Source organism: Ahaetulla prasina, chromosome 4, assembly GCF_028640845.1.
Source record: "Ahaetulla prasina isolate Xishuangbanna chromosome 4, ASM2864084v1, whole genome shotgun sequence".
Lineage (NCBI taxonomy): Eukaryota > Metazoa > Chordata > Lepidosauria > Squamata > Colubridae > Ahaetulla > Ahaetulla prasina.
In genome coordinates, this window is record NC_080542.1 from 106,616,077 (window position 1) to 106,640,937 (window position 24,861).

A 24,861-nucleotide genomic window follows, 5' to 3' on the forward strand; every position below is an offset into this window, starting at 1 on the left:
GAGAAAGTCATACTTAGTTCTATACTGAGGAATACAAAACAAATACATAAGGTGTATGTATATTAGGGAGATTCTGAAGGAACTATAAATGGAAAAAAATATCAGCAGATATATCATTCGGATATTAATTTGAGAGTCTATTGTGTAACAATTACAAATAAAATTATAATGATTTGTTTTTTGTAAAACCAGTAGAAAATGATTTTTTATTTCCTGGTTTATTCCTTTTGAATAAAGAAGAAAAAGAGATTATGCACTTTTTAGATCTTTTAAGGATTTTTTCTGTATATTATTTCTTGAAGTTTAAAGTTTGATATGTTCCATTGGAACTTCTGCTAGAGTCAATCACTTGCTTTCTACTTCCAGGACTTTTGGAATTTGATTTTCTAAATTTAATTGTTTTTGAAAATTTATATTAATTTATATCTTAACTTTTATCTTATAGAAGTTATTTTCAGTTGGATTGGACCGATTACTTTTAGATATGCTTTATCACCTCATTGAATTTTATTATCCAGTTGAACATTATGGAGCTTTGTAACATTTTTATTACTCTTACATAAATTATCATCAGCATCATAAAAAAAAACAAATTGTTATGCAGCAATATATAAATATTTTTCTCCACATAAGAAGCTTAACTATCTGAATTTTGCATTTGCAGGCACCTGAGAATTCCTTAATGGAACATGCAGCAGTCATTCTTCATGTTGACTGGGATTCAATGAATAATTTTTGGTGAGCCAAAGGGGTTGTGCAAAAAAATTGAAATAAGAATGGAAAGTGTAAATTTTAAACAAAAGATCCACTTCCACCATATTATTAGTACTTACATTTCAATGTAGCAAAATGGATTGCTGTTTGACAACCCAAACCCAAACCAGCTTTGGACTTAGTGAATGGTGATTTTTCATATCACATCCTGGTCTAACTTCTCAAAACTTCTGTTTCTGGTTTAATAAATACAACTAATGGGGTACTTGGGCATTGACAAGTGCATAATAAAATCCCTCCAGTGCTAGCAGCTGGCTGTGAGTTCCTTGTTCTACTACTCTGCCATTTTGGATGACTGCTATGATATCAGAATTCTGGATTGTTGACAATCGATGAGCAATAACAATGCAGGTTCGGCCTTTTCGAGCTTCATCTAATGCTTTCTGGACAATCTATACTCAAAGACAAAAGAGAAATATTCTTATAAAAGCATTAGCACTTCCCCCCCCAGTTTAGATCATTTCTCAAACAATGGTGAATTGCTTATCCATGAAGTAAGAAGTCAGCTATGGCTTCACTCACCTTTTCACTCTCTGTATCCAGAGCTGATGTGGCCTCATCTAGAAGTAGAACTGCAGGTTTTCGGACAAGGGCACGAGCAATAGCTATTCTTTGCTTCTGCCCTCCTGAAAGCTGTGCTCCTTTATCACCCACTCGAGTATTGTATTTCTGGTTTTTTAAAATAAAATGTCAGTATTATAAGAGACTCAACTCAGAGTCCAAAGATAGTTTTCGTAACTCTAATATCAAGTAAGTTTGTAAATTAGGAAGAAAGAAAAATGAATGTAAATATCATTAATAAGATGCATGATAACAAATTAGTTTTCTAATCTTTAAAATACAATTCTGCCATTTTTCACAGGAATAGAAACTTCTTCAATTTGGTGCCACACTAATTGTGTAGCAAATTCCTGATTGGCATTTTAAAAAAATGCCTACATGTTTATAAAATGACTTTAGAATGACATCAGAAGATTGTTTTTTTCAATCACATTTTTTCATCAAATCTTTATATATGCTAATGATAATATAGAATCAGTGATGACAATTTTCAAATTTCAGCCTATGAGAAGATCTTCAAACTACAATAATAACAGATTTGAAGGGGCTGGACTAAAGCTGACTGCTGGCATCACAAAATAAATAATGAAAATCTAGACACTTTAAATTACTCAACAAACTAGGGTAAAAATGAAGTAGATAATTTACATGGTTATGATACACTTAAATGTCAATGACTATTGTGAACACAGTAAAAAACAACAACCCAGACACTCAAAAACCCATCTAACATTGATTTTGAAGTTATGTTTGCCAAAGAGAGAACAAGAGGACACAACGGAGGATATGTCCTCCTCTTGATGGTTGTTTGGTAATCCTACTTTTGGGATACATTTTCTCACCTTTTCTAAGCTCCAAGTTATAGATTTCAAATGAGATTATGGTACCTGCACTACCTGTAAAATTATCAGTTGAATTTCAAAAAGCATCTTTTTTTATTTATTTACTTGTTTGTTTGTTTGTTTTGCTGGTCATTACATTAATTATACTCCACAGCAGATATCTGTACCAGCTGAAATAATTTCATGCAGAAAAAAGATGCAAGATACCTCTGGAAGATTTTCTATAAAATTGTGAATATTAGCAGCTTTGGCTGCTTCTTCAATTTCTTCCTGGCTAACAACTCTGCTGTTATCTCCATACTGGATATTCTCTGCAATACTGCAGTCAAACAGAATAGGTTCTTGTTGTACAAGGCCCAGTCTGGATCTTAGCCACTGTATATGTAGAGATTTAGTATCTACACCATCTGCAAACTAGAAATAGAAAGGAAAACATGACACTTTTCATTGCAAAGTTAAAAATATACTCCTTACAAGTAGGCATACTGTGCACTGGTCTATTCTGGAATAAGCAACATGATGCAAAGCAAATGAAAAAAGATAATAGTAAACAAAATAAAGTGTTGCAAGAAAAAAATATAACTAAATTTAGTTTTCACCAATATAATTCATGGTATCTTCTTATTCTTAATACATTTCTATCCTTGGAAATTATCTTTGTTTCTACTGTATATTACTTTTTTTGAGAGAAGGTGCTTCTAGTCAGTGTTGAATCCTGGCAACTTCCTGGACTACTCCCTACAGTCTTCTTGCAAGATTTTAGAAGTTAGTTGCCATTGACTTCTTCCAAGAGTGATTTGAGAGTGATTTGCCCAAGATCACCCAGCTGACCTTGTATCTAAAGCAGGACTAAAACTCTTAGTTTCTTTTTTTTCTAGCCCAGGTCATCAACTACTATATTAAACTGACTCACTTGCTTACACACCTCCCTAATATATTATTTTTTGTTCTGTAATTTTTGTTCAGTTCCTTTTTGAGATTCCATCAAGTCTGTCCAACCATAATTTACTTATTTTCTCTTTCTTCTCTACCCAGGCATGCTTTCTTTCATATAGGTTTGGGGATTCTATTCTCTTTCATTTTCTTTCTATAACCAAATAATTGAAAATAACCAAATAATTTTTTATGATACTTTTGTATTTTATCCACATTAATTCAGAATTCATAGATGCTTAAACGATTTGTTTTTATTTAACTGTTCAATTTCTTAAATATCATTTTGCTGGTGCATTCAAATCTTTTGTCTCTTTTCAATTACTCAATTTTCACTTTCATGATGCCAATGTTGGCAAAGCATGCATTTTCCCACAGTCATTTCACTTATTTCAATGAACATTTAATCTTCACAACATCCCTTTCTACCAGTATTTGCACAACTTTAAAATTTGTCCAAAAAAACATTCTGTTTTTTTAGTAAACATTCTAAAAATTCATTTAATTGCTATAGTTTTTATCATTTATGTATAATTTGAAGCCACTTATTCCATATAAAATACTATTAAATTATATAAATTAAAATACTAATAAATTATCAAATTTCTGGGTTCTATCATATTGCAAGATCTCAAATGGACAGCTAACATCAAAAACATCATTAAAAAAGGACAACAAAGAATGTTCTTTCTGCGCCAACTCAGTAAGCTCAAACTGCCCAAGGAGCTGCTGATCCAATTCTACAGAGGAATTATTGAGTCTGTCATTTGCACCTCTATAACCGTCTGGTTCGGTTCTGCAACCCAACAAGAAAAACACAGACTTCAGAGGATAATTAGAACTGCAGAAAAAATAATTGCTACCAACCTGCCTTCCATTGAGGACCTGTATACTGCACGAATCAAGAAGAGGGCCGTGAAAATATTTGCAGATCCCTCGCATCCTGGACATAAACTGTTTCAACTCCTACCCTCAAAACGACGCTATAGAGCACTGCACACCAGAACAACTAGACACAAGAACAGTTTTTTCCCGAAGGCCATCACTCTGCTAAACAAATAATTCCCTCAACACTGTCAGACTATTTACTGAATCTGCACTACTATTAATCGTTTCATAGTTCCCATCACCAATCTCTTTCCACTTATGACTGTATGACTATAACTTGTTGCTGGCAATCCTTATGATTTATATTGATTGATATTGATATATTGACCATCAATTGTGTTGTAAATGTTGTACCTTGATGAACGTATCTTTTCTTTTATGTACACTGAGAGCATATGCACCAAGACAAATTCCTTGTGTGTCCAATCACACTTGGCCAATAAATTCTATTCTATTCTATTCTATTCTATTATCTTAGCCTTCAATATATTACTTTTCAGATCTATATTCCTTGGTGTATGATATAATCTCAAGACAGAAAGATCTGCATGTGGATTAGAGAACAAACTAAAATATCCAATATCATCAAGAGAGTAAAAGAATTGAAATGGAAATGGGCTGATCACATAGCAAAAGAACTGATGGCAAGTGGACCAAGGCAATCATAGAATGGATCCGACTTGATTAAAAAGCGTTCACAAAAGATACCTAAACAAGATGGATCAACAACATCAGCAAGTATTGTGGGTCCAATTGACAAAAGAAAGTTCAGGACCATATTAATTGGAAACATTCAGAAGAGGCCTTCATCCTGCAGAGGATAAACAATGGCTAAAATGATGGTGATGATAATGATGCAATCAGTGATGGGCTGTTCCTGGTTCAGACCAGTTCTATAGAAATGGTAGTAAAACTGGCAGGAGGCTCCACCCACTGACCCAAACATCATCAAAACTCTTCTGCGCATGCGCAGAGGAGTGCACGCACGCATGAGCGGAATGAGCAGGTGCACACGGGCACGATGCGAACTGGTAGTAAAGGTAAGTAGAACCCACCCCTGGATACAATCTATGTAAATTTGCTGCACATTACTTAGATTCTCAGGCAAATGCTTACAAATGACCAGCTGAATAGTGAAATCCCAGTGTAGGGACATCATCTACCTGCAGTAAACTCAACCTGTACTCCCCAAATTTTGCTCATCATTATCTCTTGTACTTGTCAAACATTTTCCCAGCCATATTCAACAAACTAATCCTCCTATAGTTTTTAAATTCACATTGTTTTATTTTGCCATTTTATAACGACATAATAACCATATCATTCAGTTGTTAGGCACAGAAAGAACTAAGAAAGCCACAATTCCCCTCTGTAGGCAAACCTCACATTTTAGCATTTTTCTAATTACCCTGTCTACACTTGCATCTGGTCTGCTTTTCTACATTATTACAGGGTTTACTGTATAAGTTCCTGCCCTTCATTTACTACTAATCTTTGTAATACTTTTCCCAATTCCATTATTTCAGATATAACTGTTACTCCTATATTTATCTCTGACATACTTTCCCCACACTTCAGCTTCATCATAAATCACATTATAATAGTAGTCAAGATGCCCAGGATCTTCACATTCTTTTATCAAACTATCTGTGGCCTGGATCAGATGTGGGTTCTACTTACCTTTATTACTGGTTTGCATATTGCCCGTGCATGCGCAGATCGCTTTTGATGACATTCAGGTTAGTGGGCGGAGCCTCCCACCGGTTTTACTACCAGTTCTATAGAACTGGTCTGAATTGGGGACAACCCACCACTGGCCTGGATTATTATAAAGGTTCATAATCAATGATACTGACAGAGAAGAACTAGTATACCCCTTCATGTGCCACAGAAATGTTTTCAATAGAACCAAGGTACACTTACCACTTGTCCTGAAATTGGGTCATAGAATCTTTCTAAAAGTTGAATAGAAGTGCTCTTGCCACAGCCACTGCTACCGACGAGAGCCAGAGTCTGGCCCTTGTTAATCTTTACATTGAGGCCTTGCAAAACCTGAACTTCTGGTCTGGTTGGATATGCAAAATGGATATCTTTAAATTCAATGTTGCCTTCAAATTTCTCCTATAGCAGGGAGAGATGAAGAAATGATGAGAACAACCACAACAATGCTATGATTTTGCACAATGTTCTGTGTTTTTCCCTGTACTCTGCCTGTGGTACTAATTGTAGTAACAGAATTAGTAGCTGCAGCAACAACAATAAAACTGTACTTCCCTCCTGTACATATTTATAGAAATAAAATGGTGATATGGACGAATAGTTTTTCAAACTTTTACTCTCCAGATCTTATGAACTAAAATAGTATACCAAAACAATTTCTGTTACTTGATTTTTTTTCATAAGCAGTCTAACATTATTTTAAATTAGTTGAAATAAAGAAAAAAGTGAAATATAGGCTTTCCCCCATTTTTTAAATGGCTATTCTACTTAAGGCAATATATATTTTCTTGGTCATTTCCATACATGATGAATGGCTCTCTCCTCTGTTACTGCTTTTATTGTTTACAATATACAATGCAGTAAATATTTTAAATGCATTAAAATATAAGGGGACAATTCAATGAAAGTGAACTTTAATTTAAGAATGACTTTAAATTTCCCATTGAAACAAAGAGACTGGAGGAAAACACTTATAGAAGTAGCTTTTCTCAGAAATAAGTCCCAGGATTTTAAAATGATATTTATTGTGTAGTATTAAATGTAACATTGGTTTATTCCTTTATTAAATAATTATACACACGCCTAATAAATTTTTAGATCAAATTTGCAGAAACCAAAGTTTCTAAGTTACTATTGCTAATTTTCTTCGTACTATGAAAATGTCAATTCAATATATTAAAGACAGACTAAGCTGTAAGATCTTACTAATTTATCTCCTTCTTCACTATAGCTGTCAATTACAGGCTTTCGATCCAAAAGGTGAAATATTCTTTGGGCAGAAACTTTTGACTTGCTAAAATCAGGTGCAAGAGAATTAGCTTGGCCAGCATTCATTGCAGCAAAAAACACTGATGAAAAGACTCTGGAATTATAAAACAAAAATACGAAACAGGTGTATCAGAAAAGAATATAAAAGTAAACTTTTAAGTAACAAACTTCGTTGAAGCCAGCTGTAAATGGCACTGATTTTGCAACTTGAATTTTATAATGTCAGCCTCTTTAAACAGAACAATTTACTGACTTTTATATCTTGGAAATAGAGAATACTATCTTAAATAAGATCAAGTAAAACATTTTGCCAAATGCCTATATGGCTATAACATGCATTGAAATTTTGGATAAAAACTAGAGCCTGCAGTGCAATCTAATTTGAAAAATTGAAGAAAAGAGATTTCATACTATTAAAGATTTCATACTATTATTTAAGTCAAGAGCTTGTATTTGTGGCAGGAATTCTCTATGTATTTTGTTGGGAAAATCCCAGGGAATTTAGTATATCTTAAACCTTAGAAAGATACGTATAAATCAGTGGTAGGTTTCAAAAATTTTCGCTACCAGTTCGGTGGGTGCGGGTAGGTGGGGGGACATATGACTGAGGTGGCATGGCCAACTTGACATCACTCATGCCCATGCCCACTCCGTCAAATGACCTCCACCTAGCCACGCTCACAGGAAAAGGTAGGAAAGTTTTTGGAATTTCCACCTATCTACCCCCGCCCTCCCCTTGCCAGTTGCCTCCGTTTCCCCTCCTTTAGCGATTCTGGCCCTAGTCCCGCTTCCTTTCATACCACTGCCTCTTTGTTTGGCCTGCTTACCTTCCACGGTGGCTGTTCCAGAGTCTGGAAGGCAAGCTGACTGGAGATTTCGGCAACCCTCAGCCAGCCACAGTTGCTGGAAAGCAGCTGGCAAAGAAGCCTCCCAGCCGCTGCCTCTTTGAGAGCTGTTTTGAGGCTGTGGCAGCCCTCAGCCAGCCACTGCAGCAGTAAAGCAGCTCTCAAAGAGGTGCTACTGGCTGCTGAAAAGTACTGGAGATTGCAGAAAAAAGCTGCTGCCGTCACTGCCATGTTCTTCACTCATGTGCATCCCATTGGCCTTTAAGGCAATGGGATGCGCATGCGCGAAGAACATGGCGGTAATGAACATGGTGGGTGGGGTGAGTGAATAATGACTGAGGGATTGATTCGGGGTGTGGGCAGCCAGCCATCGCTACTAGTTCGGCAACCTTGGCCAAATTTCCACCAATGGTTTGTGCAAACTGGTGTGAACGGTCTGAATACCACCTCTGGTATAAATGTGCCTTATGACAATATTCTTCAGTAACTGAAAGATTATCCCATCATTTTAGTTAAGTATCCATTAATCAAAACAAAAACATACAAAAACTAAGTTGTTATGTTGCAAAGGAGAGAATTTGGAATTCAAAATATTGTCAAGATCAAAGTTTATAATGGACAACTTAAGAAAAAGTGTCTATTTTTCCATTCTCAGTGATTGTTGACCTTACGCTTACTGTATTTTTCGGTATATAAGACGCACCTGATTATAAGACGTATCTTAATTTTGGGGCAGGAATACAAGAAAAAAAGAATTCTACCTCTGCTTACCAGCATAAGGTGGTGTTCTGTCCCCCCTTCCATGTCATGGAGAAACACAAGTTTCACAGTCCTTTTATTGACACAGATCTGATTCTTCTAAGCACAAGACTTGGCAGCAACCGTGCAGAAGCCTGCCAAGTTCTGAAGTCTTAATCTCGGACAGAGATAAAAGCACTCATGTCCCAGTCCCTTTGCCAAGATTACAGGAAAGAAAGGCCTTTAAGTCTCGATCGACTGTGCTGCAACACATGCTGGGTAGTTTTTTGTCCGTCACAAAGCCCAATGGCAGCTCTACCCACTTTTATACCCTGTGGAGTGTGGCTCCGTGACTCAGCACTCTCTGATCCTGCCACACCTTTTCCTCTGTTGTGCACGTTTATCTCTTTGTCACTGCCTCGGGTCGAGCCAAGATTGATCCTCAGCAGCTGGAGCTTGAGGTGTTGCCAGGGAGGAGGAGGAGGGTGCAGGAGAGGGAGGCCTTGTCAGCTCCTCCTCCCAGCCTGCAGCTGGAACTTGGGGTGATGCCAGCGAGGAGGGTCCTGGCGAGGGAGGCCTTGCTGGCTCCTCTCCCTCACTCTCCAAGTCACTCTCCTCCATGAGGGCAGGCTCAGGACCCGGCTCGGGGGCCAGAGCCACAACAGGTGGTGCTGATTTTTGCTGCTCTCCTCCTCCTCCTGCAAGCAAGAGGTGCCTCAGAGACTCGGCTGGGAAAGAGGGTGTCGATTACTAGAAAGTTCTTTTCCGGAAAACTTATTGGGGTGCTCCTGCGATCTGCAGAGACTACTCGCTTTCCCCGAAGAGATCCCTTGCATGCTGTATGGGAAGAGTCGGGGCACAGCCTGAGGAACGACCCTCTTTGGGATGGTCTCGGGGTGGGGAAATCTGCCCGGTGGCTTCGGAGAACAAGGCAGGCCCCACAGTTCGCAGCTGCTTCCCCCTCTGGCCGGCCAGTGGGCAGCTCAGGGCAGACAATAGCCCCAATGACTTCACTCCCTAGCAATGTGAGGAGCCCCACCACCGCCCAAGCCCTCTCTGTACCTGGAAGCCCCTAAAACAAAACGCCCTCCTTTCCAGCATTGCTGCCAGTTGGCCCGATACAATTCGCAGAGCCGCGTTTCAGGCAGCAGCCAATTTCCCTCCAATGTGCTTTCGTAAACCAGCAAGGAAAGCATTTTTAGGTGGCAGCACCACCCACACTTTTTGGATTTGGGGAGGAAAGCACTTTGCATAGCGTAGCAGGGAATGGGGGTTGGGGGGGGTTGGTCAGTCATTTAAAGGGGAGGGGGAAGCTGCACCCGGATAAAATCTTTGGCAGAGGACCAAAACATCCCCAACTCGTCCGCCTCTCCTCCTTCAACACTGACCACGGCGTGCGCAGTTAAGAGCGTGCATCTTCTCCCTTCCCTTCAAACAACCTGAAAATGCTTTCCTCCCTGGTTCCCCGAAGAGCTTTCCTTTGCATAGCATAGCAGGGAATGGGGGCAGGGTTAGGGTTGCAAAGGAAAAGGAGGGAAGCATTTTCAGGTCATTTGAAGGGGAGGGGGAAAGATGTATGCTCTTAACTGCATGCGCTGTGGTCAGTGTTGGAGGAGGAGAGGCAGAGGAGCTGGAGATGATGATGCTTTGGCCCTCTGCCCCCCCCAGGCTGCCCCGGATAAGATCTCCACCATCAAGCTGTTTTGAGGAGGTTGCAGACGGCTTTGTAGTACTCGCTAAGCTGGCTCTTCAGCCACAGCACCTTGCATCTCTCCACCATGCAGTCCTTGCAGAGGGCTTTCACCGAGGAAAGAGCCAAAGCCGGCGTCATCCAGGAAGGCACACCCCCCCAATCGGTCAGCCTGGATCCTCCCCCGTTTCTCTTGTAGAAGTAGTCAGCCACCTCCTCCAAGACCTGCTTGACTGTGGAGATTTTGTCCAGGTGCAGCTTCCTCCTCCCTTCAAACAACCGATCAACACCCCCCTCTCATTCTCTGCTACGCTATGCAAAGTGCTTTCCTCCCCGAATCCAAAAAGTGCGGCTGGCCCTGCATCTGAAAATGCTTTCCTCACTGGTTCACCAAAGCACATTGGAGGGAAACCGGCCGCTGCCTGAAATGCGGCTCTGCGAATTGTATTGGGCCGATGGGCAGCGGTGCTGGAAAGGAGGGACATTTGGCTTTAGGGGCTCCCAGGTACAGAGAGGGCTTAGGCAGTGGCTCCTCACATTGCTGGGGAGTGAAGTCATTGAGGCCATTATCTGCCCTGAGCTGGCCACTGGGCAGCCAGAGGGGGAAGCAGCTGTGAACCATGGGGCCCGCCTTTTTGCCGAAGCCGCCGGGCAGATTCCCCCACCCCCAGATCATCCCAAAGAGGCTCGTTCCTCAGGCTGTGGCCCAACCCAGGTCCCCTCTGCCTGGAACCGCCCAAAAATGCGACACACAGAGGTTGAAAATGTCCAAAGGGTGGGGAATGGTGGGTGGGTGGGACTACATTCGATGTATAAGACACACCCAAATTTTCGCCCTCTTTTGGGGGGTAAAAAGGTGTGTCTTATACACCAAAAAATACGGTAAATACTGTATCCCAAAAATTTTCACAAGTCTTCATAGATATGAGTAAAAGCTATTGAGTTAATGGCAGAGACTGAAATTATGCCCCAATTCTTACTATAATAAAAAGAACAATCATTTCCCATTGTTGCTTTTCAGCAAAAGATTTTTAGAATCTAGAGTTTCCCACTATCAGAAGCTGTCATTTTTTTGTTGTATGTGACTGACAGGATTGTTGAGGGACTGCATCTCCTAAGTGACATCAACCCATCCCATCAGATCTGACAGAAGTGGCTTGCTGTAGATTCTGTCCACTAAATAGTATCATCTGACAAGACCCAGGAGAAGGACCTTTTCTGCTTCTCCGTGTGCCATATAAAACATTATTCCCCCAAAAAGTTAAGCTCATTCTAACCTTGATTGCCTTCTAGAAGGGCATGAAGACTAGCATTGCTATCTGACCTGGAGAATGGTGAGGAGCCCATAAAGTGGCTGTACTGTTCATGTGTTTTCCCAGTGACTGCTTTGCATGTTTTTAATTGTTTTAAAATTTCTTATTTCTTGTATATCTTTTTCATTTGTTGTGTTTTTTCGTTAATGTTTTAATTGTAAGCTGCCCAGGCCATTTTAGAATTATATAGAAGTATATAGTCTTAATTCCTTGTATATAACACCGACAGAACACCATTCGGTTATCTCATATAATGGACAAATGTCAATAAACTAATAAACAAATAATACAACCACAGAAATGGAAATCCTCCAACTTTGAGAGGAAGGCAGTTGTGGGTTTCAAATAATTTAACATGCCGTAATAATTTCTTCTAACAACCAGATCAGCAAATTGCTCAGAAAGTTAACAACTGGTTCTGCCGAAGTAGTGCGAACTGGCTGAATCCCGCCAGTGGGGGAGGGGACTAGAACTCATCGTCTCCTGGCTTCCAGCCTGGTGCCTTAACTATTAGACATTAAGAGAATATCTTTCTAGTATAGCAGCTCTTTTGCTGAAATGAACTTGAAGTTTTGCCTTGAGAAGATATGAGATCCAGTAAAACATTGCCATAATGCCACTGGAGCCTTGCATTTCCACCCCACCCCCCCCTTACATTACAGAATCTCATGAGATAAATCTCATGAGATTTATTCCAAAAGTTCTTTTTCAAGAGGCAACTGGAATTTCTGATTCTTTTTTTGAAGACGTTTCATTTCTCATCCAAGAAGCTTCTTCAGCTCTGACTGGATGGTGGGGAATGGAAGGATTTACACATCCTTCCATTCCCTACCATCCAGTCAGAGCTGAAGAAGCTTCTTGGATGAGAAGCAAAAATCTTCAAAGTAAAACCAGAAATTGCCTCTTGAAAAAGCACCTTTGGGATAACCATGACCTGGAAGACTGAGAATCTCCATAGACATTCATGAGATTTAGCAATCTCATCTCAGAGAACTTGATGTTTCTTATTTTGAATTTCCAGGTTTTTGCACAAAATCTTGAAAAATTATCTGAGAAAATACCAAAAACTATTGATATTTAAAATTCTTCAAATTCAAATTTTACATTTTAAAATTATTTGTGTTAATTATTTTTAGGTTGTGAGGAAAACAACATAAGGCAGCCTAGATAATGGCATATTTGTGTGCTCACTGTGTAAGTCTTTCCTTAAACACTATATTGACATAGCTAAGACATTAATAATATGAACTTTTCCTTTACTTCAGCAATTGTTTTTGCTTTAAAAGTACACGAATATCCACATAACTACATATGAAAATTGGTAACCTCAGTTCATATTTTCATTACCCTGCATAAAAGTGAATATACTCACATAAACAGTTGTTCAAAGTTTATAAAACAATGGGCAATAAGCCATGCTCCAAATCTGAAGACAGCAGCATTTATAAAAAAGTTGAAACTCTGCCCTATGGCATAGGAGAATCCATTAATAGGAGCTTTCTTTAGTGTGTCCCTAATAAAAGAAAATAATTGATATAATTCGCAATCAATCATAAAATTCAAAACTGACCACCATTTATTAACTATATCAGTGTTGATTAACCTTATCAAGAGGTGTGGACTTCAACTCCCCAATTCTGGGAGTTTGAAATACAATCTCTTAAAGTTGCTAAGGTTGAGAAACACTGAGCTATGTTAATAATACTTTCTCCAGTAGATCATCTTATTTGTCCAAATATTCTTCATAGAAACATTAAATGTGGTTGTTAAAAATGTTTGCATTACTATTTCATTTGTGTCTTGAGAGATTACTGGTATATATTCATGTATATGTATAAGAGTATTTATATGCATATGTGTGTGTGTATGTGTATGTTTAGATTCCTTCATTTTTATTGACTTTTTAAAAAAAAACTTTATTAAAAAAGCAATTTAAAGTAGTGACTACAATGAGGAATATGCATACAAAATATACACACAAACTCACATACAAAAAGTATTAAAAAATAAAATTCTTACTTGTGTGGTTTATATAAGCTTGCTTTGTAGTTCTCAAAAAACCTGGTTTCTCTCGTTAATGACACAACCGTTCTTATATTTTCTACAACTTCTGTTGAAATCTAGATTTGGGGGGAAAGGGAAAATATAAGGCATTCACTCATCTATAAAAGGTTTATTGTGATGTATAGCATTATCTACCTAAAGTACAAAACCTGTGGGGTAGCATACTCTAAAATATGTGTTTATAATGCATGGCTCATAATTTATCATGTGTAAATCCATACAATTATTATTTATTAAACTATTGTTAAATTAACTAGAGTTTAGGCAATTGTGTTTATTGTTTGACTTATCTCCAAAGGCAATGCAGACTAGCAAGTTAAATCTCTGCCGTTCCTCTTTGAAATAATCTTCTACTAACTTTCTGAAATCCCTTCACTCTTGCCCTATGTTCTTCATGGTGAAGGGAGGGGGGATTAGAAATCAGGTTGTTTTTCTTTCTCTCCAAAACAGAAAATATGAGATAAAGTGTTTCTTTGTTTTGCCATTCTGCTGAGCAAAGAATGCTAAGCATTGGTGAATTGGGGACTCCCTCTGTGGGGAGGCATTTTTCAGTTTTGTGCAATGAATCTTGCAATGGAGAACAAGGGAATCTTTCAATAGAAGTCAAGGGGTAGGATTCAGCTGGCTTGCACCAGTTTGGGTGAATTGGTTATTAAATTACCTACCCCTCGCTATTAAAGTGGATCCTGGGTGGTGTGCAATGGAGAAATGGGCAACACAGTGGCCAGCACGAGGGAAGGAGAAGGCTGCTTTCCCTCCTCCTTCCCTTGTTCCGCCAGTCCGTTGTCCATTTCTCCATTGCAACGCAGCGCCCAGGATCCACTTTGATGGGCGGGGTGGGGTAATTTAACAACCAGTTCACCCAGGGTCAGGTTGGCTATCATAGGGGGCTTGTCCTGCATGCACGACGGAGCTGGAGGACAAAGATGAGCCATGCCTCCCACAACAGCCAACCTGACCCTGGGAGAATCGGTTGTTAAATTATTTGAATCCCACCACTGCTAAGGACCATACCAAAGTAGACTCAGATGTTGCTGAAATAGTGAATGGATGTAACTCTATTGAAAGTTCAAATCATAAGACATTTCCTGCCTACTTGTCACCACTAAAGCCTTAATCTTATCCATGAGTTTATATATGTAGAAGATACCCTTCCAGCTTCTTCAAGGGCTTTTTGATCCTGAGCTGCATGACCTTCCATCGATCTCGCTTGAATAGCCCTTGCAACAATGATGAAGGGAAAACAAGCTAGGATGAGCAGCGTTAAATGCCAACCATGTACAAAAGCAATGATAAGAGCTGTCACGAGTGTGAAGAAAGTCATGGTCATTAAGGCCAATCGACTTCCAGTAGCCTTGAAAACAAACAAGAAAAATAAATTATACCTTTTCCACAATACAGCATTCTTTTTATAACATTCACAATAAGGTTTTCTTCTGGGAGAAGGCTTCATGGTATCTCAACCAGAACTATTAGATTCTGTAATAGTTTTGTTCCATATAGAATCAGTCTGATTTTATGTGTGTATGTAAATATTCAGATGGTTTAGCACATCTGAAGGCTCACAGGCTCTCTTTCTCTGTGAAAAATCTGTTTTGCTAAGGTATAAAAGTATATGCATGGAAAGTTCACATCAGATAGTATGATTAATATTTATTCCCTACCTTTCCAATCCATGTTGCTAATTTTCTTGAAAACACTTTTTACATAGTTTCTCTTTATTAGTTGAAACTGCCCATTGGGATTTTTATAAATGTACCATTGAATTGATACAGAATAATTTATTTATGCATATATGATATCATCTGGCAATACTGCAAAGCCAGTAAATTAATTGGCAAAGTTATAGCTTCAATGCCAAACTGATTCATAGGATCTTGAAGTCTTGTAGAATGTATCATTCCCAAGCAAATTATTTTAGAAAGTGCAAGTAGAATTCTTGTCTGAAGATACAAAACAAACATAGACCCTAGTGTATTCAGAATGTGAAAATGATTCAAATAATGGATTTATTCTGCTGTTTCCTGTAGCAGTCTTTATAATTCCAATAAAATATACAAAAACAATAAGCAAAGAACATACTCCTTTAACTTGAGAAGCATCTGTTGAAAGTCTGGTTAACAGAACTCCAATGCCATTATTGTGATCATCAAACCATCCAATTTCCTAAAATCAAAATGAACAAATTGAAATAATAATTGAAATTAACAATTATTCTTGTTAGAACTTGGAACCTTTCCTCTTGTATCAAATTATGATATAAACATGTCTTGGCAACATAACTTTTTTTTCCTGCATGGACTCCCTGAAATTGCCTTCATTTCATTCCCAGTTCATTAATGAATCACATATAAATCACTCTTAGTTGAGTCCTTTTCTACTGTAGTGCCAAATATTCATAAAGCATGTTACACTGGTATCAAAATCAGGTGATCATTCTTGGGTGGCATCAAGGTAGCAACTCTAAAGTTTTCAGCAACCTGTTCTCAATGTTGATTTTATTTTATCAATTTAGTCTAAGGTTGATGTAACAAAACAAGAGGTGTCTACACAGAGGGTCAAAAATGATAGCTGCAATGGCATGATTGATACCTACCCTATTTTTACTTAAAAAGAGCAGGGTTTCAATCCAGTAATGGGATTCAACCAATTCATACTTGTTTAGTAGAACAGTTTGTTAACCATTTGTTCAGTTTGCCGAACAGGCTGAAGCCTTGTCCCTCCCTCCCAGTCTCTCTTGCCAGGAGGCAAGACGAGCCTCCTGGCCACTTGCCTGAGTTTGCTAGGGCTCCGTTTGGGCCTTGTAGGTTTCCCTTGCCTGTTAACAGGGCAAAACAGAGCCTCTGTGGGCCTATTCCAGCCTCCCAGGCTCCATTCAGGGTTCCCAATGATTCCCACAGCCTGTTACAGGCTGAAATGGGGACTTCCCTGGGCCCAATCCATCCCTCCCAAGCTCCATTCAGGCCTCCATAGGCTTTCCTGTTACAGGCTGAAATGGAGCCTACCTGGGCCTGATCTATCCCTCCCAGGCCCCATTCAGCCTCCATAGGCTTCCCCCCAGCCTATTACAGATCAAAATGGAGGCTCTGTGGGCCCAATCCAGCCCTCCTCACCTCATTTCCCATGGCTGTACTGTACTTATCTTTTGAAGAGTTACAGAAGAGTCTGACCCATGTGGCAGAGAAGCCAAAGTCATTTATTCAGAAGCCGGTGAAGCTGTAAGAACGTGAGATATGAGAAAAATAGCTTTCCCATCTGAATAAAAGGCTTCGGTTTCTTTGCCATGAGGGCCTGCAGGCTTAGTTTGAACCCAGTCTGGTCAGGCAATTTGCTTGGTGCTGACTTGGCTAGTTCAAATGAGCAGCTTCAGGGATAGGGATAAGGCAGCCAATCAACAAGGGCATTGCAGCCCAATGAGACAAAAGGAAGAAAGCTCCTTGTTGATTGGCTGCTGTTGCTACCTCAATCCCTGAAGCTGGCCCCAAGCAAAAGTCTTTTTACACAGAAGATGGTGAAAATATTTTCCTTAGATTTTACATTCTTACAGCTTTGCCATCATTTGAATAAAACATTTTGGCTTTTCTGCCAATGGGTCAGCTTCTTCTGGACCTCTGGAGATCTTCAAAAAGTAAGAAATCCATGGGAAATGGGGTGGGGAGGAGTAATTGGAATCTGAGATACTAGCAAAGCAGGTCCAGCCTATGGAGACCAAGCAGGGAGAATGAGGGGGAAGCAATTGTGGGGATCCCAGGGGAGCATGAGGTATCTCAGTGGATTGGGGGAGGCCTTGGATGGTCTGCTCCAGCACTAGCCCCAGCCTGAGATATCTCATGTGTATTTAAGACCAGCGCATTCAATTAACAAATGCATTGGGGAAAGCAGGGAGTAATCACATTTATTTAACGTGATTCAATCAAATGAATACTCAGGTTACAAATGTAATTGGCAGGCTCTATTACATTTGTAAGTGGAGAATTGCCTGTATAATGAGAATGTGGGAGGGTCTCAGGGAAGTCCTGTCTTAGCATCATATGACATGAGTCCTGTGTCATGCCTACCCTGACCCCACCCATCTATTCACATTACTACCCAGCCATGCCTATCCAATCTGTCATTAGGGCAGAGAACCAGTTGTTAAATTATTTGAATCCCACCACTGCCTGGTAAGTGGTCACAGTTACCAGCTTTATATTTTATCTATTACTACCTGTTCCCATGGTGCACTCAAATAAAACAATAGAGTGGTGGAACAGTGAAAAAGTGTAACGTGCTGAAATAATTTAATACTGAAATGATAGGTTCACCTGTTCATTCAACATTATTTCCTAAATAAAATATAATGATCTCTGGAAGTCAGTATTTTTTGTGCCTACTTAAAAAAAAATAGGGAAAGCATACGGATAGAGACATCTGAATTAAAAATGCTGCTTTCCTTCTCCTAGCTATCCATAGAGATGAAATTAGTTTTTGGGCCTTCAAATGTTATTTTCCACTATTAAACAATATGTTAGATTTAGTGCTTCCAGGGATATGCAAATGTTCTGTGGGTTAATTAATGAATCTTTTTGGCAACATAACTCCATTGGAATCTACAAGAATGCAGTAGTGCATTATGTTCCTATATCTTTAGAGACAATTCTAAGCCACATGGAGAAGCTGATACCTTCTTAAGCATTAGATTTTTATTCAACAAGCCACTATTTTGGACTGAGAGTTCCCAAACAACCTTGGCTGAATTGGAAAATCAAAGAACAATTGGACTAGTTTAATATTCTTCTTAGATGAGAAAGCGTCCTAGGGCTTAGGTCACTTAGGAATTCTTAAAAACATCCTTAAATAGGCTTCATTCTTGCTAAGATAAGAAAAGAACATTCTTATGTCACCTAAATTCAGCAGCTTGACTTGACCTGACCCTTTTATTTTTATAATATTTACTGTGTTCATTCATTAGTAGTCTTTTGCTAATGTAAACAGGTCCTAGCACTGCAGTAATGGGTTCCACTTACCTTTGCTATCAGTTTGGAATCAGGAGTGTGCATGTGCATGTGCTCGCTTTGCTCAAGTGCGGCACTTCTGCACATGTGCAGAACCTTCTGCGCATGCGCAGAGCATCCGTGATGAGGTCCAGATGGATGGGTGGAGCCTCCCCTGCCGCCTCTACCAATTCCCCCAAATCGGGGCAAACTAGTAGAAACCTACCACTGTAGCACTGCTGATATTACCTGCTTTGGGTAATGAGACATCTGCAAGAAATCAGTCAAGCTCAGAGAGCACCAAGGACTCCTCATTTCAACCCTGAGCTAAAATCCTTTACTGGTGATTCAAACCTGTCCCCAAAGTGCTCTTTCTTTCTCTTTCCTGCACTGTTTTGTTACCTGCTGCAGCAAGGCTTTGAAAGAAAGAGAGCGCAACCGCATCGTGAGAGCTTCTCCAGACTTCCCAAAGGTGAATCCCTGCAAAAGGTAAAGACAAAACTTTTAGCTTTTTATTTTTTAGAAAAGGGCCATTATGATCTGAAGGAGGAATATCCATTAAATGGGGTGGGGGTGGGGTGGCAGTTTCAGGTATTTATTAATGCAGAACTTAACTACAAATTCAAGAAATAAAGATAGAATCATATCAAAGATTAAGGGGGTGGGGAAATCACTAATTATAATAATGATTACCTGTGATGGCACAGTGGTTAGAATGAAGTATTGCAGGGTAACTCTGCCCTCTGCCAGGAGTTCGATCCTGACTGGCTCAAGGTTGACTCAGCCTTCCATCCTTCTGAGGTTGATAAAATGAGGACCCAGATTGTTGGGGCCAATATCCTGATTCGGTAAACTGCTTAGAAAAGGCTGTAAAGCACTGTGAAGCAGTATATACCATATTTTTTGGAGTATAAGACGCACCGGAGTATAAGATGCACCTTAGTTTTTGGGGAGGTTTCCTTGGTTGTGAGCTCTGTGCCTTGCTTTTTTTTTTTTTTTTTTTTGCTTTTTTTCTGTCTCTAAAACTCCATTTCAGAAAAAACTTTTTTCTGCCTATGAAAGCCTTTGAAACAGAGCTTCAGAAAAAAAAGCCTCTGAAGCTCTGTTTGGGAACTTCTTTTCTGAAGCTCTATTTGGGCTTTTTTTTCTAAGCTCTGTTTGAGGCTTTTTTTTCTGAAGCTCCGTTTCTGATGCTTTTTTCAGGCTCTGAAACCTCCATTTGAGAAGCTGGGTGGGGCTACATTCGGAGTATAAGATGCACCCAGATTTTTACCCTCTTTTTTTGGGGAAAAAAAAAGTACATCTTATACTTCGAAAAATACAGTATATCTAAGTGCTATTGCTATCCTGAGGAACTGCCTGATGAAATTTGAATAAAAGGATAAACACGTTAAATGTTGAGAAAGCCTGGGTTTATATGTTAAGATAGCCAAAGCAGCAAGAATGATATATACATGATTTATGGGATTGCAATGATTTATGGGATTCCATCTAATAAACAAAGTACAGTGTCAAAAGTCCATCTTTTTAAAGTCAAAAGCCTTTTTCATATTGCACTGGTTGAGTAACTTTGTACTGTATACAATCCTCTCTTTCTTATAGGATGCTCCTCAGAGGTGGGTTTCAGCAGGTTATGACCAATTCTGGAGAACCGGTAGCAGAATTTTGAGTAGTTCGGAGAACCCGTAGTAAAAATTCTGACTGGCCCCACCCCCATCTATTCTCTGCCTCCCAAGTCCCACCTGATTGGGAGGAAATGGGGATTTTGCAATAACCTTCCCTTGGAGTGGGGTGGGAATGGAGATTTTACAGTATCCTTTCCCTGTCATGCCCACCAAGCCACGCCCACCAAGCCATGCCACACCCACAGAACCGGTAGTAAAAAATTTTGAAACCCACCACTGATGCTCCTTTGTGAGAATTATTATTATTAATTAATATAATTATTAACTAGGTCTTATACTAGAACTTACCTGGATCGTATAAGTTATTAAACTGATTACTCCCAACACCAGAAGCATGAGAGAATACAGCACTGTATTCTGGCTCTTCTTTACATCATCTTGTTCTTGGAAAGCCTGACTGGCAAAGCATAGTTTTAATCACCAGCACAGGAAGCCATTGCAGTTAAATTTTCTATTTAGTTCAAATTATGAGTATTTCTTTTCCCATGGGATAGCATAAAAATGCATGATGTGTGAGGAATGATTGCAAGTCACTTTTTTCAGCATTATCATAACTTTGAATGGTTGCTAAACAAATGGTTATAAATCGAGGATTACCTGGCCAGATTAAAAGGAAGTGGGGATTTAATTCTTCCTCCCTTTTTCTGTATATTCCTTTTTTCTCTCTTTTTCTCTTTCCCCAGCTTCCTTGCCAGTAGCTTTTAAAATGAGTTATGTAAGGCATTTTATTGTTCTATTAGCATTCAATTTATGCATCTGTTCCTATGATGACCATATCGGAACAAAATTCAAAATGCACATCAGAAAAACAGTACAGTAATACTATGTTTTCCCAAAAAATACGACCTACCCCAAAAATAAGCCCTAGCCTGATTTTATTTTTTTTGGGTGGGCCTAATATAATCCCTACCCCAAAAATAAGCCGTAGTGAAGAAGGTGGGCATGGCCAGCACAGGAGGTAGCCTTCTCTTCCCTAGTCACCTCATGGTGGCTCAGCTCCTTAATTGATGCCTGCGGATCAGCTGAGCCAGCAAGGGCTGAGAGCTGCCCCTTGTTCTATCTCTCTGGGCACCTGGAGATGTTTCCGGTGCACTCTTGCCAACCCCAGTCCTGCCTGTGGCACCAGGTAACCTCACAGCCGAGGGCCTCTCTCTTCCATAACTCACCTTGTACTTCTGGAGTAGGTGGTGACCACAGTTTGCGCTCCACCAGGCCTGGAGCTTGGGTCTTGCTCAGGCTGCTGCTACGATGAGGCAAAAGGCCATGCAGCATGTTGGAATCGGTTCCTCCCTAGCTCTGGCTGCTGGGCCTGCTGCACCTGCTGCTGCCACTTCCCCTCTGCAACACTGCTGCAGCTTTGGAGCAAACCACCGCCTTCTCTATGCAGGATTGCAACCCTGAGGAACACCCCCCCCCCAATTTCCTACCAATCATCCTTTCCCTGAACCCAGCACAGAGGCACATCCCAAAAATGTTCCATCCAAAGCTCCTGGCCTTGCAATCCTGGGATGTGTGCCTGTGCAGGGTTCGAGAAAAGTATGATCAGCAGGAACTCCCCTCACCATTTTTCTACTGATTGTCCTTTCCTTGACCCCAGCACAGATGCACATTCCAAAAATGCTCCATCCAAAGGCTTCAGCCTGTTCTTGAAGGGGGCATGAGGTGCGTGGGGCCTCCTGCTGCTTTTGCAGCCTCAATTAGCTGCAAAAGTGCCCACACTTCTTGGAGGCAGCAGCAGGAGCACACAGATCAGCTGTTCCATGAACCAAGCTGTTGGTGAGACCATTAGGTAAGGAACTTGTCCCTGCACTGCCATCTCCCGGTACATGGGGCGGAATAAGACCTCTCCAAAAATAAGACCTGGTACCTTTTTTGTGGCCCCAAAAATATAAGACCCAGTCTTATTTTCGGGGAAACATGGGTATATATGTTTTGGACTACTCTCTCCTGTTTTATACCATCTTGGAGGATACTTTGATCATTTGGACTAAGTTTATTCATTTCATTTGGGAGGAATGTTTTAGAATATATATTTGGAAAACTAGAGGAACTGTGATGATGAGAAAATTGAAATGCCATTGGTAAAGCCATTGTAAATAACCTCGGCTTCCAATAAAGTAAGATCATAATAAGATATCAGTACATCTGCTGGGTTTGATAGATTGTGCAAAAAAAGGAAATAGAAGCATTGAATGGTTCTAAACATACCCCAATGATTTTACCAAACAGAACTGCAAAGGCAGGAGTAACACCTCCAGCAATGGCAGCAGCAACGATCCCAACTGCTATGTAGCAGAATTCAGGCTTATTCAGAGCCAGGATCCTGCTATAAGGAACATCTGGGAGTGTCTCTTTCTGTAAAAGGAGAAAATTTCCCTTATCACCAACAAAATCTCAAGCAGCAATGCAATTGATGGGTAAAATGTCACTGAGAATTACTCAAACTGTACAGCACTGAAAGGAAACTGACTTCTGTGTTCAAGCCCAGTCATTTCTATGATCTCAGACAATGAATGCAAGTGTTAAAACAAAAGAAAAAAAACAAAAACTCAATTTATCTCAAAATCTGTCTACAAAGGTCACTAAAAAGTAAGAGAAAGCCCTCTTAAATGGCGACATTTCTGCATGAATCATTCTTTACTAAACTGTAGGCCTTAGGATCTTATTACTTGTACATTATCTTTCGGTTCTTATTATTTTACTGTGATGAGTTTCAGGTGAAATTTTGATGTGGCATGTTTAAAATACAATATAATTCCAAAGTCTAGAAGTGAAACACATTTCCTAACTGGTTTTCTCAAGTTGTTCATATTGTTTAATATATACATTATAATTACCAAACACAGGGCAGGGATGAATGAAATTGAATGTCAATTTTTCCTAACAATTGGGGTTTCTTTACTCATGAATTTATTTAAAAATAAAATCAAATGCATTGATAAATACAAGGCATTTATGGAAAGAGCAAAGCTTTTCTTATAACTCTGGTGTGTTATTAGAACCACAAGGCAGGGATACCAATTTCCACCAAACACTTACAGAGGAGTCATGTTTTTAACAAAGAAGTTATTTTAGAAATAATTTTAATACTAACCACACGGACTTTCTTTGCTTTCTTCTTCTGTTTTTTTCTCCCTTTTCTTTCAGAAAATCTTTTAGTAGAAGCCCTACTGAGGGCAGGTCTGTTGGACATTCTTCGTATACTTCCAAAGTAGCCACAATTAGAACTTCCCAAATCATTTAGATCTGCTGTTTCATATAAATCTTCTTTCTCTGAAATTTCACTATTTTCATCCTCAGTCTCAAATTCTGTCTCTTCATTTGATGTTTCACTCTCTGGTTCTTTTTCCTGGTAATTCTAAACATTTATAAAAAGAAAACTTAGAAAACTTAGAAAAAAAATAAATTATCAATTTTTCTAATTACAATTTATGACAATTAAATCTATAGGTAGTCCTTGACTTAAAATCATTCCTTTAGTGACTGTTCGAAGTTCAATGGCAATGAAAAAGTGACTTATGGCAATGGCAATGAAAACGTGATCATCACACTTACAACTATTGCAGAATTTCCATGGTCATGAGATTGTGATTTGGGCACTTGGCAACCAGCAGGGATTAATAGTTGCAGCATCTCAGGGTTACATGTTTGCCAGTTGGCTTCCAACTGATTTCCAAGTCAATGGAAGAAGTTGGATACACTTAACAATTTTGTGATTTGCTTAATGACTAGTGCAAAAAAAAAAGTCATGGTTGGCTGAGGATTTCTGCGAGTTAAATCCACCCACTTTAAAGCTGCCAAGGTTGAGAAATATTGGACTATAGCAGTGCTTCTCAATTATTTTCTGTCATGCCCCCCTAGGGAGAAGAAAACATTTTTCGCGCCCTCCCGCGCGACTGTAAACACGGGGCTTAGCTTGTTATGACAGTGTTTGCCGAGGTCAAACGCGCCCCCCTTTACGGAGCCTCGTGCCCCCCCTGGGGGGCCCGCCCCACTATTTGAGAAGCACTGGACTATAGTAACAGAATCTTGACTGCATTTACCTATGTTCTAACATATCTGGATCCATACAGAATCCAGTGGCATTCTTGGGAAAAAGAGATTACTCTGGAGGTGAATATTAATATCTGCAATGCGCCAGGTCCAAACAAGCTGGTAAACATTCAGATTTTAAATTAAAAAAAAAACATAAACAAAAATTCTTTAAGGTGCACATATAGCTTAAGGGTAATATTTCTTTGACCTGCGGAGACAGCCAATAATATTTCATTAACTTTGCTTGACTATTACACTATTATGGAACAGTGAGCTTATATGTTCCTGTACCCTATTTTGAACAGCTACAACATTTGTGTCCATGTTTAGCCAAAGCACAGTTATCAACATTAAACCTGGACAAATAGTAGCTTCTCTTGAAACAAGATAGTTTCAAAACATTATTTATAAAGGCGGAATGTCCCCCCACTTTTAGTTAATGCTACATTGCAGTTTACCCAAAATGGATAATTCTAGACCTTTCATAGTTAGGATGTGGGAAAGGGCAGAAAGTGCACACCTGGGAATTATT

The 24,861-nt window shown here is 39.4% G+C and overlaps 1 protein-coding gene across 1 annotated transcript in view; it reads right to left on the minus strand.

Annotated features, from left to right (window-relative positions):
• Positions 1-958: 958 nt before the first annotated feature.
• Positions 959-24,861, minus strand: part of ABCB5 (ATP binding cassette subfamily B member 5) — a 54,934-nt gene continuing 31,031 nt past the window's right edge. The window contains exons 16-28 of the mRNA XM_058182740.1: positions 23,389-23,652; positions 22,503-22,649; positions 20,583-20,687; positions 19,012-19,089; positions 15,719-15,802; positions 14,787-14,990; positions 13,592-13,692; positions 12,945-13,085; positions 6,924-7,080; positions 5,922-6,119; positions 2,385-2,591; positions 1,297-1,443; positions 959-1,166 (exon numbers count right to left, since the gene is read on the minus strand). Coding sequence (XP_058038723.1) covers positions 969-1,166; positions 1,297-1,443; positions 2,385-2,591; positions 5,922-6,119; positions 6,924-7,080; positions 12,945-13,085; positions 13,592-13,692; positions 14,787-14,990; positions 15,719-15,802; positions 19,012-19,089; positions 20,583-20,687; positions 22,503-22,649; positions 23,389-23,652 — 2,031 coding nt within the window. The 3' untranslated portion in view covers positions 959-968. The remainder of the gene's footprint in view (positions 1,167-1,296; positions 1,444-2,384; positions 2,592-5,921; positions 6,120-6,923; positions 7,081-12,944; positions 13,086-13,591; positions 13,693-14,786; positions 14,991-15,718; positions 15,803-19,011; positions 19,090-20,582; positions 20,688-22,502; positions 22,650-23,388; positions 23,653-24,861) is intronic.